Source organism: Anolis carolinensis, chromosome 5 (genome assembly GCF_035594765.1).
Source record: "Anolis carolinensis isolate JA03-04 chromosome 5, rAnoCar3.1.pri, whole genome shotgun sequence".
NCBI lineage: Eukaryota > Metazoa > Chordata > Lepidosauria > Squamata > Dactyloidae > Anolis > Anolis carolinensis.
This window is the reverse complement of record NC_085845.1, coordinates 125819000-125835432: the sequence shown is the minus strand read 5'-3', so window position 1 is coordinate 125835432 and position 16433 is coordinate 125819000. Positions and strand designations below refer to the sequence as shown.

Here is a 16433-nt window from a genome sequence, read left to right as displayed (position 1 = left end):
CATAACACTGGCTAACACACATCTTGGTGCCTCAAATGTTAGACCTGTTTCTGAATTGCTGATTATAACTGTGGCTCCAGTTTTCCCCTATGAGCGCTAGTTTATGAGACACAGAACATATGCCATCTACCAGTTGCCATCTGCTTGCCCACAGAAAACCATAGTAACCATATCTAAGAAACTACAGTTGATGTGGTCTATCCAATTCAATTTTCTTAATCAATGCCTCAAAGAACCCCAGGAACAGGCCTAAAAACCAAGATACCAAGATTTCTTGTGGTGGGCGAGGGGTGTGTGAAATGAAAGAATGCCCCATGTACTTGAAATGAAAGAATACCCTGAAAGCTCTAGAAAACTATTGTCATGGTCAACTATGCAGCCCTGTTGTATTCCTTTCATCATTTTTATTATCATATTATCAGAATTGGCTATTTTTACCTGAGATAAAGAAACTGTTCGCTCCATCAGTATTTTTGTTTTCTTAAATCCAGGATCATTTTCTGCAAGGACATTCATGGTTTTCTTGCCAATGAACTCCAAAGCACCGAGGCCACCAGTTAAGACACTTTTGCCCTAGGCAATTCAGAGAACAATGTTGTTATGGACTTGCATCACAAAGCTAAATATACTGAACTGTTAGAAAATCGCATCAATTTCAATAGTCCTTGGTTGGAAATAATTTGCTTTGGATTCCAGCTGTTTTTTTTTTATAACTCTTAGTAGCCAAAGCTATACAGGAGCACTGTATGTATCATTTATAGATACTTGTTTTTTTTTCAGATTTATGTCAGACTTATGGCTTCACTCATCAGATCATACACAGATTCCAGTTAATTAAAAGGAAATAGATCAATTGAAACAAAACAAAACAAAAACAAGTCAGTGTCAACAACACAAATATACAATTTTCTTAGTATTTTGTATTAGGGCAGGTATTTTTCACCCTGGGGTTCCACTTGATTTTTTTGGCAATAAATTCAGCAACTGAGGTAAATCTTCTCAGACAATGTGAATTAATATCCCTCCCAAAGCACAAGTGAGCAGTGGTTATCTAGGAAAGTAGCTTAATTTGCGTGAGGCACCCATCACACTTGTAAAAACATTTCTTGCAAACTGAAGGTATGTCCCAAAACACTCACATCTCTACAAACTTTGCGTAAAATGCAGAACTTCTGAGGAAAATGTGATGACATTTCTTGGCTGACAGGTTGGATACTGAAAGGATACGATTCTTAGGGGATACATTTGGGACTAAATACTGTATATACTATCATGTTTTCTTCTTTAGTTGAATCACAGCAGATGGCAAAATATAAACAAAACAATAACAACAAGCAGCAAATAAACCGTAAGATTCCATGGAATTTACACAGCTATGTTGTGGATGTGCTCTTTGATTTTAGTTTACTGCATTGCACCAAGAAGATTAACTGCTCACACACAACTGTCCTTTTTTGCAGGAATCCTATAGGCAAGCAGGGAGCGAGTGCAATAACCCACTTACTGCCCTAAGGCTCTGGACATGGTCACGCCACAGTCTTGCCACCATGCAGTAAATTTGAATTATTCACAAATGTTGACAGCTTGTCTTGCTGTCAATATGGTTTGGGAGTTTATGAATCCCTGTATGCGCCTGGAGCATTTCAACACATCATCTATCACAACAAAGCTGTAGCATCTGCTACTCAGGATGAGAAGCTGGGGTCCAGCTGCTTTCAGCTTTTGATACAAAAGTCCAAAACTGTCTACAAGGCAAATGGAGACAGTTTGATATGTCATACAAAGAAAAAAAATGGCTTCTCCATATACTGGTGATAATTCCTTTGGAGTATATTTTTTTAAATGATAACTGCATTTCATTTTCCCGTGAGCAGATAAAGCATTTCATACTTTTCAACTGTGTTTTCATTTATTTGTTTATTTGGTTTCTTTTCTTTATGTGTACCTGTTTTCCTTGCTTTTTCTGTACTGGACTTCTTCCAGGCTCTTTTTGTCATGAGAATTGCTTACCGTATTTTGTACAGCGCTAGAAATGGTTGAAAACATTCCACGTGACCCAGACGGCGATGAAGGTGAAGCTGCATCTTCTGGGGAGTTTTGTTGCAGGGTCTCTTCCATGTCTGAAAGGAAAAAAGAATTGTAGTTCAGTCAGAAGCTGATGATGAGGGGATGGTTGTGAGGACTGATGGGTTTTCCAGTGATGAAAATGAGGAGATTTTAGAACAAGGTTCTGCCTGTGAAAAGGGGCCAGAGATTACCTTTGGATTGTTTTCCTATTGCCAGTTTGGTCTGGCTTATTGCTTGTATGACTATTTTTCATCATTATCCCTTGGATTTTGCCTTTCCTTTTTTCTGTGGTGATTTTCCCTTTTGATATGTGTTTTTATCAATAAACTGTTTTACTATTATTTTTGGATTCCTAGTTGGTGCTGAGGGCAAGGTGCACTCCGGCTGGGGTGCAACAAAAAGAACCCCAAAATCCCAGGTGTAAGTAATGTCAGAGCATGATCACAGATTAAAGATTTGCACTGATATAAGACTAGCCATTTCATGTTTCTATTGACAAAAGATTTTGAAGGATAATGCCTCACTTACCACTTGCGACAAGGTTTTCAGATGTGCTGGGATGTGGGTCTTCTGATGGCCCAGAGGAAGGAACATGAATTCTGAGGGTGGCTGCTTTCTCTTTAACTGCAGTTAATCCTTGACCTGCAGCAGAACATATATGGTTTATATGAAACACTTCTGCATACATTGATTATTTTAAAAGAGCAACGCAGTGTTCACCAGCGGGCCAGGAGCAACAGTGAAAAACCTGCCAAGATATTTCACTTCCCTTTCAGCGTCAGTTGATCCTGCTCCCTGTCTGCAGTATAGTAATAATACTGGTTTGGATTGTTATAAATATTACCCTAAGATAATGTATGTATTGATCTATTTAGTAAGATTATGCATTTTCATTTTCAGCTTTATCTTTCAAGGTATTTTACACATTTGCTTTGATTACTTAATGCAGAATTATTTCTGTCCACCCAGCTTTATCTATATCTAGAAGAATCTAAATTAGCCGCAGGCTCTTTGCGAGCAATCCTATGGACTTACTAGGAACAAAACTGAATAAATATGTTGAGAATTGCCTTGAACGTTGTTATTTCTAAATTTAGTTGGATCATCCCCTTTATTGTAATCAGAAAAATGTAGCTAATTTAGTGTAGTTTATATATCAAAAAATAAATAAGCATTTTATGAGAAACTGCTACCGGGCTAAAATAGATGGATATTAATTCGGAGCAAACTATTTATCTTTTTATGCTTCAGTGATATTCAATTAAACAAGAAGCAATAAAGTACATGGAATATGGATGAGAAGAACTTCTCATAGAGCTTCAAGGTTCTGTGATCACAATCTGAAATGCTCATGATTTCAATAATCACTGGTCACCAAAGACTGTAATACCACATAAGATACTGTAAGGCTGTGAAATAGCATGGTTGAGAAAGAATGTGCACAGACAAAAACGTGAGAGAGGGAAGGACGGGACCCAAATGCAGCGTAACAAATGTGGCTTTACCTTTCTGACTGAAAGAATTGTGTTCTCATCCTACTCCTGACTGCATGCTGGGCAAACCATTGCATCCTTAACACTACAGCAATGCGAGGGAGTCAAAACTGAGTGGATTGGAAAATGTCGCCAGAACGAGTAGAGTTCAGTGCTCAGATATTATGTTCTATTAGAGTTGGTCCTACTCCCAATACCAGTGCTTTGGCAGCAAAAGAGGTTTCATGTAATAAAATAAATGGGCTACAATAAAGAATCCCAGATAACGCCTTCTACTGACTCTGGCAGAAAACAAGAGCAGCAGCAGGAATTAATAAGCAGCATGGTACACTGAAGGGTTGTAGAATTTTGGTGTATAGCAAGGATTTCCAGATGGCTACTGGTTGTTCTGGGGCTGTCAGAAGTTGTAAATCTCTGTCTTTTTCCAGTGTAATAGACAGAATCACAGGAGATGGCAATCTGGATTGAGTTGACATGGTTCTGGATCTAGTTGACATTTAAATCAATGGGATGTAAGGGCAGCAATTCTGTTTAGCTCAGAATACCATCGTAGTTCTACATGGGAAACTACATTATGCTGAATCATTTGTTGGATTTCAACCCTAAACTGCTCAAGTCAACAGTCCTCAATGAGAAGCAGATAGATATCATTAAGCTAGGCTGAGGGAATCCCATTCAAGTTGTTTTGTTTTCTCTTACTCTCTGACCTTTCTCCTCCCATCCCAATGGAATTCTTCAGGATGCATGTTCCCTTTGTGGTCATTAATTCCTTGATTGACCTCCTTTTCATTCTGATCTCTCTCTAGTCTGTGTGAATGCAAGAATGAAGTCTTTAGATATTTTTTTTTGTTTGAACTTAGCGGTAATGGAGTTAGAACAGTGGTTCCCAACCGTTGAGAGACCATGGACCACTGAGACAAAAATTTGGATACATTGTGGACCATCAAGATCAATCAACCCCTCTCCCCACCACTTGGACAAAAATATTTTTTTGTTTTTAAATAACTAAAATGTCTTAATCATATTAATCACACATATATTTTTATTTTGTGATATAAAAGAAACCAGAAGGCGTTTACTTCTTGTGAGGAGAGTAACGGCCAACCTCGATAAAATAGTGAAAAGCAGAGACATCACACTGGCAACGAAGGTCCGTATAGTTAAAGCAATGGTATTCCCCATAGTAACCTATGGATGCGAGAGCTGGACCATAAGGAAGGCTGAGCGAAGGAAGATAGATGCTTTTGAACTGGAGGAAAATCCTGAGAGTGCCTTGGACCGCAAGAAGATCCAACCAGTCCATCCTCCAGTAAATAATGCCCGGCTGCTCACTGGAGGGAAGGATATTAGAGGCAAAGATGAAGTATTTTGGCCACATCATGAAAAGACAGGAAAGCTTGGAAAAGATCATGATGCTGGGGAAAATGTAAGGGAAAAGGAAGAAAGGTCGACCAAGGGCAAGATGGACGGATGGTATCAGTGAAGTGACTGGCTTGACCTTGAAGGAACTGGGGGCAGCAACGGCCAACAGGAAGCTCTGGTGTGGACTGGTCCATGAGGTCACAAAGAGTCGGAGACGACTGCGTGAATGAAGAAGAAGAATAAAGACAAAACACCATAATGAATCTTAATGAAAAAAAATGAATGGGATATTTGAGTTTGCATTTCTTTCACTAAATGGGGAATCCTTGGATCCATAATATTGCTCAATGCCATGCATATGTCATGACATTGAATAATAGTAGACAGGATCTTGACAGTAGTAGACTCCCAGACTAGCTTTTGAAGTCCAAATATTAGGCTCCTGTTCTTGGGCTCCAAGATCCAGTATGGGAGAATGGACTCCTGAGAGCTCTTCAACTTGTTCAGACAAAGGGAGAAAGCAGATCTACTTGCTCCCTTCATTTCCCTTGCTTACTCATGAGGAGCCAGTGATGGAGCTTCCCTCGGCCCCCACCTTCACTGAACTGCCTCCTCCTCCTTGCAATCCTGCCTGTGAACAGGGCTTCCTAGCCTCAAATGCAGGTAAGGAATGAAGGATTCAATGTCACCATTCTTGCTCCCTCCCTTTACTCAGTGTTGGATCCTTCTCTACCTGCGTTTAAGGAGACTACTGCCAGAATCCTATTTGCAATCTCCTTGTAACCCAGCCCCCTGCCACCTGGGCTCTGGCAACAGCAGTTTCAAGTCCAGGCAAGGAAGGAAGGATTCAGCACTTCCATTCTTGCCTCCTCCCTTTGCCCGATGTTGGATCTTTCCTTACAAGCCCAGATGGCAGGGGGCTGGGTTGCAAGGAGGAGACTGCAAAGGGGGTTCTGATGGCAGCACCCTCCTCAAGAGCAGAGAAGGAAGGAAAGAAAATTGGGAAAAAGGGAAGGGGTTGTATTTTTGATTCCTTACTTGCTCTTGTGGCAAGGGAGGAAGCCCCTTTCTTAGACTGGATTGCAAGGAGGAAGAGGCAGTTAAAGTCCTCAGGAAGTGAAGATGGGGGCAGGAATAGCTCCATCATCACTGGTTCCTCGTGAGGAAGCAATGGAAGGGAACATGTGGGTGCTCTCGCCTCTCTTTGTGCCAGGGGAGAGGAATGCTCTAAGCCCAAATGCTAACAAGAGGCAGGGCTCTGGGAAGAAGAAGAAGGGGAGGGTCAGCAGAAGAAGAGTGTGTGTTTGGGGGGGGGGGAGGTTATACCTGTGGGGCCACTTCCTGAACAGGTTTTCTGGGAAAGACCCCCCCCCCCCACCCGCATAGACCACTTTTAAGTTTCTTACGGACCACATGTGGTCCACTGACCACTGGTTGGGAACCACTGAATTAGAGAAGGCGTAGACCCATATTTTCTATCAAGCAATGTAGTTCTTATGTTTTAAGAAAGCTTTTGAAACCTGAACTCTGTATCTCGCTTCCTTAACCTCAAGAATTCTTACAGCCATGCTATCGCTGCTGCTTGCTGTGAACTGAACACTCTATTAAGTATCCTGTTTTTGTATTTTTAAATACTCTGCTCTTATGGGGAATTTCCCTAATGCCATTCACCACCTCTGGACCCACCAAAGAGTTAATAAAGCCCTCTGCTGTGGGTATTCCTCATCTTGAAGAGAGTGAGGAGGATCTCAGAAGCATCTTGCTATATCCCCGTAGCTGGGCATGATATGCTTACCTAATCTGCTGAGCTCCACTGGGATCCCCCAGGGGTGTAATCATTTTGCATCTAGCTATACTGAAATAGCCAGATGTTTCTGTGATCCTAGCGTTCTTTCCCAGGTGCTTCAGAATCCAAAATAGACATAGACAGGCATAGGGTAAATGTATGTCTGTGAATGCTTATTAACAGGTTGCTAGCTGACAACTAACATTTTAAAAAAGCACTAGACAACATTGGCTTCATTTCAGTTATTTGGGAAAATATGGTTTCCTTCTCCCAGTCCTTGAATGGGTTCAGAGTCTGCATCTCTCTTCTACATCAAAAGGCTTCACAAAATGGAATTATCTATTTCCTACCATTTAGTGAACTGCACGAAACAGGGTTGTCCATTCTGGTACTGAATGTATGTTGAGGATCTTTATTATGTGCTCTCATGATTCAGTTTTGTACACAAACAAGCTGAAAGCAGGACAGTTCTGTATTTGAATGACCTGTTGCTATTTATCAGGAGGCGTGAATTTCCGTACTAGAAGTCTTAAAACTAATTAATACTTTAGAGGCACTTTCTGGCTTTCAGTTAGTCTTTATCCAATGTTATGCCTGTAGGTGCTATTAAGTCATCCATTTTATTCACTAGCCGGCAATTTTGTTGGGGACCAGATGTTATTACATATGTATATTGCTCCCCAGGTATATTTTGAAATGATCAAACTGAGCTTGAGGCGTATTGTTGGCAGAAATAATTCTAGATAGAGAGAAGCAGACATCAGTCAGACATTTGAGATAGTCATCATATCAAGATTAATCTTTTGCCATTAATTCTTTATAGTACTTTTTATTTTCTTCCTCAAGGTCTTTTAAAGGTTGTGTTTAGGAAATCTGGGAAGGGGGCTTTCCTATCTTGATTTTTATCTCAAAGTGATTCAAGATCATATTTGTCCATTCTAAATTGTGGATTCAGTTTTGCAGAATGTATACAGGTTTTTTTGCTAACTTTCACTGTCGTGCCTCCGTAAAGACTCTCACTGTCCTGAGTCCCCTTTGGGGTGAGAAAGGCAGGGTATAAATATTGTAAATAAATAAAATAGTGAAATAATAAAACACAGATAATGCTTCTATGTGGTTGTGTCCTATGGTGGCTTCTTTGTAGCTGGAAGGAATGACTCATGTTTTGTTGAAACAAACATTTGAAATTTCCCAATGTTGACATGCAGCTAATGTCCATTCAAGCACTGTGAAGTCTTAAGAGAAGGACAACACAAATAGATTATCTCATCCATAATACTTGCAAAGACAGTTTATGGCTGGAAAGCTCTAGCCCTCAATGTTCTGAAGAATACTGGGTGTATATCCTATATGTGTTCTTTTTACAGGGACACTGTTTTGAGCACATGAACTGTTTGATAATTAAATCTTCATCCATGTCATTGTCATTTTCACCCTTCCACTTCCTCCTCTCCTACTTCCTTGCTCCCACTGTCTTTTGTTGTTTTCACTTTTTTTTTTACAAAAGTTGAAGCCATGTTTCAAATAAATACTTCAATATTCAATGCCTGAAGAATTGGGACTTTCTTCTGTATCCTCTCCTATGACAAGTCTGTATGTTTCCTAGATTTCTAGAGAAGAGTTTGAGGGTGCATGGGGAAGGCTAGAGGAGGGTACTAATTCTAATGGAAGCAGAGAATTCAGGAGAAGTATACCAAAGGAGTTTGGCTGAACTCAAAAGGCCTAAATTCAGATAACAATCTAGTTACAACCCACTAAATTCTAAAATTATTATTTGTTGGTCCCAGGTGCAATGAAAATGTTCTGGATTCCCTCAGATTATTTTTAATTCTTTTCTTGAAGATACTTTGAATCATCTACCAAAAAAAGTCATCTCAATGTTTGCTCCTCTCTGGACTTTCAAACGCTTCAAAAGAGCTCATTATTTGCCATTGATATTCCCCACTGATTTCCAATAATCTTGAGTATCCTTTGAAATGATAATCTATTTATTTTCCCTGGGGAATATCTTTTCTTAATACATGCATTAGATTCTTTCAAAACTTTAAAAGAAGATGAATAAGTCATTAGCAAAAGCACAAATCCTTAATTGGTCACAAAATGATGAGTATATGTGTGTGTGTTTCTCTGCATACAAACACACATGCCCAAATCCAAAACTGTGCTTCTGGGTTTGGGGATGAAGGCCTATACAGCCTTCCTAATTCTATTGATAGGAATGGTTCCATTAACCCTAGCCCCTTACTCAAGCCCTGCCTCATGGACACATCTATATACATAATAAAAGTGAAAATATGTGTGTGGCTAGGGTGACTACTTATGTAGACAAGCTCCCACTTCCACAAATGGCTATAACTCCCACTACTCAGGAGATACCAATAGCCCTTCCCTCAATGACATTGCAGGCTATAGCGAGAGCCGTGAACATATCCAAGAGCCCTGCCAATGTCCTCTATAAACACCATACTGCCCACCACATAAGTGAAGGCTTTCATACAGGGACAATTTCATCCTAGAATTTGTTTTTCCTCCACCTCAAACATCCCAGTGTTTCTGACTCTCTCCATTGGTGTGGAATTTGCATGATCCTGCCCACTGCCTCTCCCTTAACCCTTTCCTATTATTTTCTATGGCACACAGCAAACAGAAAGGAATTGATCAGTAACTGAACATACCAGAGAGGTTTCGGGGGAATTCACCTTGATTTATAGGAGTGGTAGTTACTAGGATTTACAGTTCATCTGCAATCTAAGGGCATTCCAAACTCCACCAAAAATGGACCTGGAACTAATTTGGCACATGGAACCATCATGACCAACAAAAAATACTGGAAGTCTTTGGAGGGATTTATAGGAATTGTAGTTCACCTACATCCAGAGTGCACACTATGAACCCAAACAATGGTGGATCTGGACCAAATTTGGCATGCATACCCGATATGCCCAAATTTGAATACTGGTGGGGTTTGAGGGGAAATGGCCTGGACATTTTGGAGTTGTAGGTACTGGGATTTATAGTTCACCTGCAATCTGAACTTCACCAAAGATGGAATTGGACCAAACTTGCCACACAGAGCCCCCATGACCAGCAAAAAATACTAGAGGTCTTTGGGGGAAATTCACCTTGATTTGAGGGGGTTGCAGTTCACCTACATCCAGAAAGCACTGTGAACCCAAACACGGATGGATCGGGATCAAATTTGGCACACATACCTGATATGCTAAAATTTGATTACTGGAGCTGTTTGGATAGGAACTGGCTTCCTTTCTGGGAGTTGCAGTTCACCCACAACCAGAGAAACCGTGACCTTCACCGATGATGGACCTGGACCAAAAATGGCACACTGAACCCCCATGACTAACCTAGAATCATAGAATAGTAGAGTTGGAAGAGACTTCATGGGCCATCCAGTCCAATCCCCTGCCAAGAACCTAACCTACTGGAGGGGTTTGAGGGGACTGACTCACCATAGTGGGAGTTGTAATTTATCCTACAGTTAGAGAGTACACTGAACCCCACTGATGGTAGATCTAGAGCAAACTTGCCCAACATAAACTTTAAGTAGTGATGCAGTTTCTCGGGGTTAACCCGGCATGATGTCAGTTGAATACCCTCGTGCATTTTGGGCAATTAAAGTGATCCCTTTTTCAAATCACCCCGACACCGCCGGGTCCCCAAGCTAAGATTTCTTACCCATTCCTACAATGTAATATTCATTCTCTCTTTCTATAAACATACACACAAAAGAGAAAAACAAGATGTTATAAAACTCTGCTTTTCCAGCATATCCTCAGGGCAATTTTCCTCCCACAAGTTTTTTCAGAAAGAATGGGATCTCTACAAAGTTGCCATGAATGTCCTTAATTCCAGAAAGTTTATATGCACATAGTATAGCGTATAGATCATTTTCCTGACATCTCAAATTTCTAAAAGCATGCATCTAATTTGGTTAAGTACTACCTTGGGAAAACCTGCTTGTTCTTTCACTGAAAAAGATTTATTTGTTTAGTGTGCATAATAAAGACAGTTAAACAGAGAAAGATAACTGGGAGAAAACAAACTGCTGCATTGCTAATGAAGCTATTGCATTGCATTTCAGTTTTATCTGTATGAAATTCAAGCTTCTCTTTTTCTGTTTGTATCCTTCAAATTTTAATTGTTGAGCACAGTGGCAGATCATCATGTGTAATTTTAACAAATGACGCAAGAAACTGTAAACATTTGTATGCAAGTAGCAGTGCTATGATAATGTTGCAGCACTGTTGTGATAATGTTGTAATCTAGACATCGTTGCAGTGATTACTAAATTAAACTATCGAGGACAACATGGCAGTAACTGTTGTATATAGAGGTGCAAATTGCAATAAATGTTTTCAAACAAAGTATATAAGGCTTCTAGATTGTTTTTGACCTATGGCGACCCTGTCATAGGAGGTTTTTTTGGCAGTATTTCTTTAGAAGAGGTTTCTCATTGCTTTCTTCTGAGGCTAAGTGAGTGCTTTGCCCAATGTTTGCCAATGGGTTTCATGGCTGAGTAGGAATTCAAACCTTGGTCTCCAGTGCCTTAGTTATGATTTTAGTAATCTAAGCATTTTCATTAACTTTTATATGATGTTACATTGGGCATATTATATCATTTAGCACAGTAGTCGCCCATGCCCTTCCTCTAAATCAGTGGTTCCCAACCTGTGGGTCCCCAGATGTTTTGACCTTCAACTCCCAGAAATTGAGAACCACTGCTCTAAATACATCTACTACTTTTTACAATTCTTTACACTTTATAGGCATGGTAGTAAAGGTAAAGGTTTTCCCCTGACGTTAAGTCCAGTCGTGACCGACTCTGGGGGTTGGTGCTCATCTCCACTTCTAAGCCGAAGAGCCGGTGTTGTCCGTAGACACCTCCAAGTTCATGTGGCCGGTATGACTGCATGGAGCACCGTTACCTTCCCGCCAGAGCAGTACCTATTGATCTACTCACATTTGCATGTTTTCTAACTGCTAGGTTGGCAGGAGCTGGGGCTAACAGTGGGCGCTCATTCCGCTCCCGGGATTTGAACCTGGGACCTCTTGGTCCGCAAGTTCAGCAGCTCAACGCTTTAACACACCAGGGCCACCAGGGGCCCTATAGGCAGGGTACATGATAAATAAACGTTTGGAGTTGCTTCCAAGGAGGTTGGTGGCTCTGATGTCAACTGGGCAGTGAACCCACCACTCCAGTTGCAATCAGAATATAAAAGCAGCTATCCAATGTGCTATAACTGATTCCCAAAATAGGTTCAACACTTTGCCGATTTAGTTCATTCCACCTGTAAAAATGTGTACAGAAGAAAAGGAGAGTAATGTGGTGTATTGGTTTGAGACCTGTACTATGGCTCTGGAGATCAAGGTTGGAATCCCTGCTAAATTGGAAATTGGAAACCCACTGGGCCGCCTTGGGAAAGACACATTCTCTCAGCCAAAGAGGAAAGGAAAGTCAATCTCTATCTAAACAAATCTTGCCAAGAAATCCCCATGAAAGGTTCAACTTAGGGTTGCTACAAGTCAGAAACACCTTGAAGGAACACAACAATAACAGAAGTAAACGGTGTGGTTGAAAGGACGTCTTAGTAAGAAATGAGGTGGCATGAAAAAGGTTAACCAACTTGCTAAACCAATGTTATACACAATTTCATTATAATTTTAGTTTGGCTGTAAAGAAAATGATGGATATATCTTATGGGACCTGCCGGTGTGAAAACTGTCGACCCTAAGGAGATTTTCACAGCAAGAAGATACCATATTTAATTATTTTTACATAGTGACACAATTTGGATACTTAACAACTGTGGCAGATGCTGTTGAAAATAGAGACTTGCCCCACGATCCCCAAGTTGTCCATCCACTTCCCTTAGGTGCCGACTCTGTACCCTGTTAAAAAAGGACACTATATGTTAGTCATTTTGTATTTTTCATATAAAGTTATAGACAGCTGTTGGAACAGAACAATTCAAATACAGTGGGATCTTGGTATCCACTGAGGTTTGGTCCCAGATATCAAAATCTGTGGATGCTAAAGCCCCATGAGATACAGGAGGATAACATAATCTATATAAATAAAAATATAACGTCCATTTATGAGGGACCTCACATCTCCCAAACTATTTCACTGATTGCTTTGAAATTTGGACACAGTTTAACATTTGAATTGGTGAGGGTTTTAAGGTATTCACATACCTAGGAGGAGGCTCTGGGGTCACTCCCTAGGAGAGGGCAAAGGAAAATAAAACGGGAACGTGGCCCATGAGGAAGCCATGTCCCTTGTCATTCTCCCCAAGGGGGGGGGGGGGCAGAGAAAGAAAGAGATCTATATCCATCTATCTATCTATCTATCTATCTATCTATCTATCTATCTTTACAGTCAGAGGCAATCTTTAGAATTCTCCAACCCCCCTTATGCTTGGGGAGGGGGGATGTCTTTGGGGCCCCACCCAACCACTAACAAGAACTACAACAGCAATAATAGGGAGGAGGGAACACTGGAATTGCTCCCTGGGAGGGACCTATGGCCTCTCCCGCCAGGAAAATAATGGAACAACCACAAATATTGCCTACCCACAAGCATTGTGAAATCACATATATCTGAAACCTGCTCTTTCTCAATCTTTTCTTTCACATTTAACCAGACTAGGCCACAGCAACGCATGGCCAGGTACAGCTAGTACATTATAGAACATGGAAAGCAACTCAAATGCATGGTAGAAAGAGCTTGAGGATGTTTTACCCCAGATTAATTTTGGGGAAAATATTTGAACCCATGGATATGGAGGATACTTCAATATAGGGAGCCATGGTGATTGAAGGTTGGTTGAAATTATAATCAGGGGGGCAGCAAATTGGAAGAGACTTTGTTATGCCAAACACTCAAGTTGAAAAAACCCAATGGATCTGGTTTGTGTCTTTCATTGTGCAGAAGTGCTGCCCAGAACACTTCCTGCAATCCATTGAAATATGCAGGGTCTACTTGGCAGACATACCAACAGAGAAAACATATACAGAAGTTTTAAAGTTGTTGAGACATGTTATTACAGAGCCTAAAAATTCAGATGCCTTTAAAAAACCTTCATCCACTTGTTCCTTTTTTTATAACTCCAGTTTTCATAGGTGCTGGATACTTTGGCTTGAAAAGAAGCTGATTTATTAGTTATTTATGTGCATGATTCTCTTCACCCACTGTCAGATGGAGCAAATAAATGGCCTCTTCCCGAAGCCTTTGCTTATATCCCTTTCCCTTTGAAATCAATCAGGCTTCTTTTCAGCTTGCATTCTAACATGAAAAATTAGCTGGATGCAGCCTGATTGAAAATTGATTAAATTCTGATGACCAGAAAAAAACACCAATTGCGGCTAGAGTTGTATTATTTATGATAGGCTCAAGCAATAATTATATGAAGCTGCCAGTCCTATGCGCCCACCTCTTGGCAAATTTTTACTTTTCATGAGATCCTAGCATCAGTTCTAGATAAATTAAAGCTATTATTTTTCACCTTTGGACCACTCTTGACTCTAAGTGCAACATGGATTCTTGATGTGTAGTCCAAGAAAAGTCCTGAACAACTCAGAAAAGTTACTTTTCTGAGACTGCAATTTCCAGATTCCCAGTTGGGGGAAATAGGGACTTGTAATCCAAAAAGTTAACTTTTCAAGTTCCAACTATACCTACATAGGAGACACAGAGTTTGAGTGTGAGATGGGGAGATAATTTAATTGCCAGTGTCAAATATATTTAGGGGGGGGGGGGGGAATGGGATACACATTAACTGTTGGTTTTCCATTCAGCTTCTAATTCAATGGGCCTAATCTAGTTGTGACTACAAACCTGATGTTAACCAATGTATCTCTGGAAATGAAGTATGCAGAAATACATTGCTTTAATTCAAACTAGTGGCAAACCACATTATCACTTCATAAGGTGTGAAAGGATAAAGCAGGCTACTACAATGGAAGGAAGATGAGTTTCCGCTAGCTAGAAAAGTCTAGGGGCATTTTTCTTCTTCCTTAACTTTTGGTGCAAGCAGGGAGTACACACATACAAACAATGAAATACTTTTAAAGGTTTTTCCTCTCTAGATTTTAAGGTAAAGGTTTTCCCTGACATTAAGTCTAGTTGTGTCCGACTCTGGGGGTTGGCGCTCATCTCCGTTTCTAAGCCGAAGAGCCAGCCTTGTCATTAGACACCTCCAAGGTCATGACTGAATGGAGCGCCGTTACCTTCCTGCCAGAGCAGTACTATTGATCTTCTTACATTTGCATGTTTTTGAACTGCTAAGTTGGCAGAAGCTGGGGCTAACAGCGGGAGCTCATCCCGCTTCCCATATTCGACCCGCCAATCTTTTGGTCAGTAAATTCAGCAGCTCAGGGGTTTAATCCACTGCACTCCGGGGGCTCCTCTAGATGTTATAATCTCAGGCCTATTTATACTAATGGTCTTATGTTTTATTTATATTTATTATATTTCTACCTCGAGCTTTGAAGCAAGGCTGGTAACAATTATTATGTATTAAATACTATTATTTAAACAGCTTTGAGACCCATGAGGGGGATAGACTACACATCTATCCTATCCTAATCTGAATAAATAAATAGGTATCTTGCTTTGTCTTGGTGTGTGGTTGCATCCCTGCATTTAGAGAAATAAAATTCTAGTTAGTTCATAAATATTTCCCAAATTATGTATTTGTACAATAATTAAATTAAGTAAAACAGCTGTTTATGATCCTTTTTCTTTCTTTGTAAGGATTATTCCTAAAGAAGTACTTAATGGTGTATTATATTGGATTTATTTATTTATGCCTTGGCTTTCCCCCAAAATGGCTTATAAAATTCACATATCTCTTCTTTGAGATATAGGTAGGTAGGTAGATAGAATTACAAAAGTAATGCTAAAAATGCAATTAAATTACGTGTTGAACTAAAAATCATATTCTTTAAAAGGCAAAGGCAGAATATACTGTTTAAAGATATATATAGATAAAGAATCTATTGGTGACAGAAGGAAAACAGAGTGAGCTCATCTAGCTTCCCTAGGAATGAAGCTGCGGGAGATAAGAGCAGACATTGAGAAGGCCTTCTCTTGGTTCCGCACCAGGTGTAACTATGGAGTACCAGGGACAAGAGAAGGCCCTCCCCCAAAGATCTCAGATGATGATGATGACGACGACGATGATAATAATAATAATATTAATAATATTAATACAGAGTATTTATAATACATGGTGTTTAAAAATTGCTATATAGCTCTCCAACCACGAACTGCCCATGCATACAACTCTTATCATTTTTTAGATTTTTTTTCTTGCTCAAAATGGTTAGTAAAACGAAACAATTGGATAACTTGATAAACTGTTGGTAATTTCTTGTGTAATTGCAACATGTTGCCATTGTGAAATATGCTGCTTTGAATCTGGGTTCATCATTTTGAAATTCTTATCCCGCTTTTAACTCAGTTGACATGCAAAGACAGCTCACAAGTTTAAAAAACAGTGCAGTTTAAAATCCATGACATATAAATATCAAAATAGAATTAAACAAAACGGTTTTTTAAAATCCCTTAAAACACTTAAAACATTAAAATAAATCTGTCAAAATTACTTTTAAAAATCCTATAGTTTCCCCCTGGCTCCTCTTTAAAACCCTGCCTGAATAAGAAGATTTTAGCCTGCCAACAGGGAAAAGTCCACTCAAAGCCG

General features: G+C 40.0%; 1 protein-coding gene across 2 annotated transcripts in view; it reads right to left on the bottom strand.

The window, feature by feature from the left end:
- fam114a1 (family with sequence similarity 114 member A1) overlaps positions 1–16433 on the bottom strand; it is a 63320-nt gene that overhangs the window by 24768 nt on the left and 22119 nt on the right. Inside the window, exons 3-6 of one of the 2 annotated variants that reach the window (XM_062982227.1) lie at positions 12529–12615; positions 2596–2710; positions 2011–2120; positions 439–573 (exon numbers count right to left, since the gene is read on the bottom strand). In XM_062982227.1, coding sequence (XP_062838297.1) covers positions 439–573; positions 2011–2120; positions 2596–2710; positions 12529–12615 — 447 coding nt within the window. The remainder of the gene's footprint in view (positions 1–438; positions 574–2010; positions 2121–2595; positions 2711–12528; positions 12616–16433) is intronic. The other variant, XM_062982228.1, reaches the window with a different exon arrangement.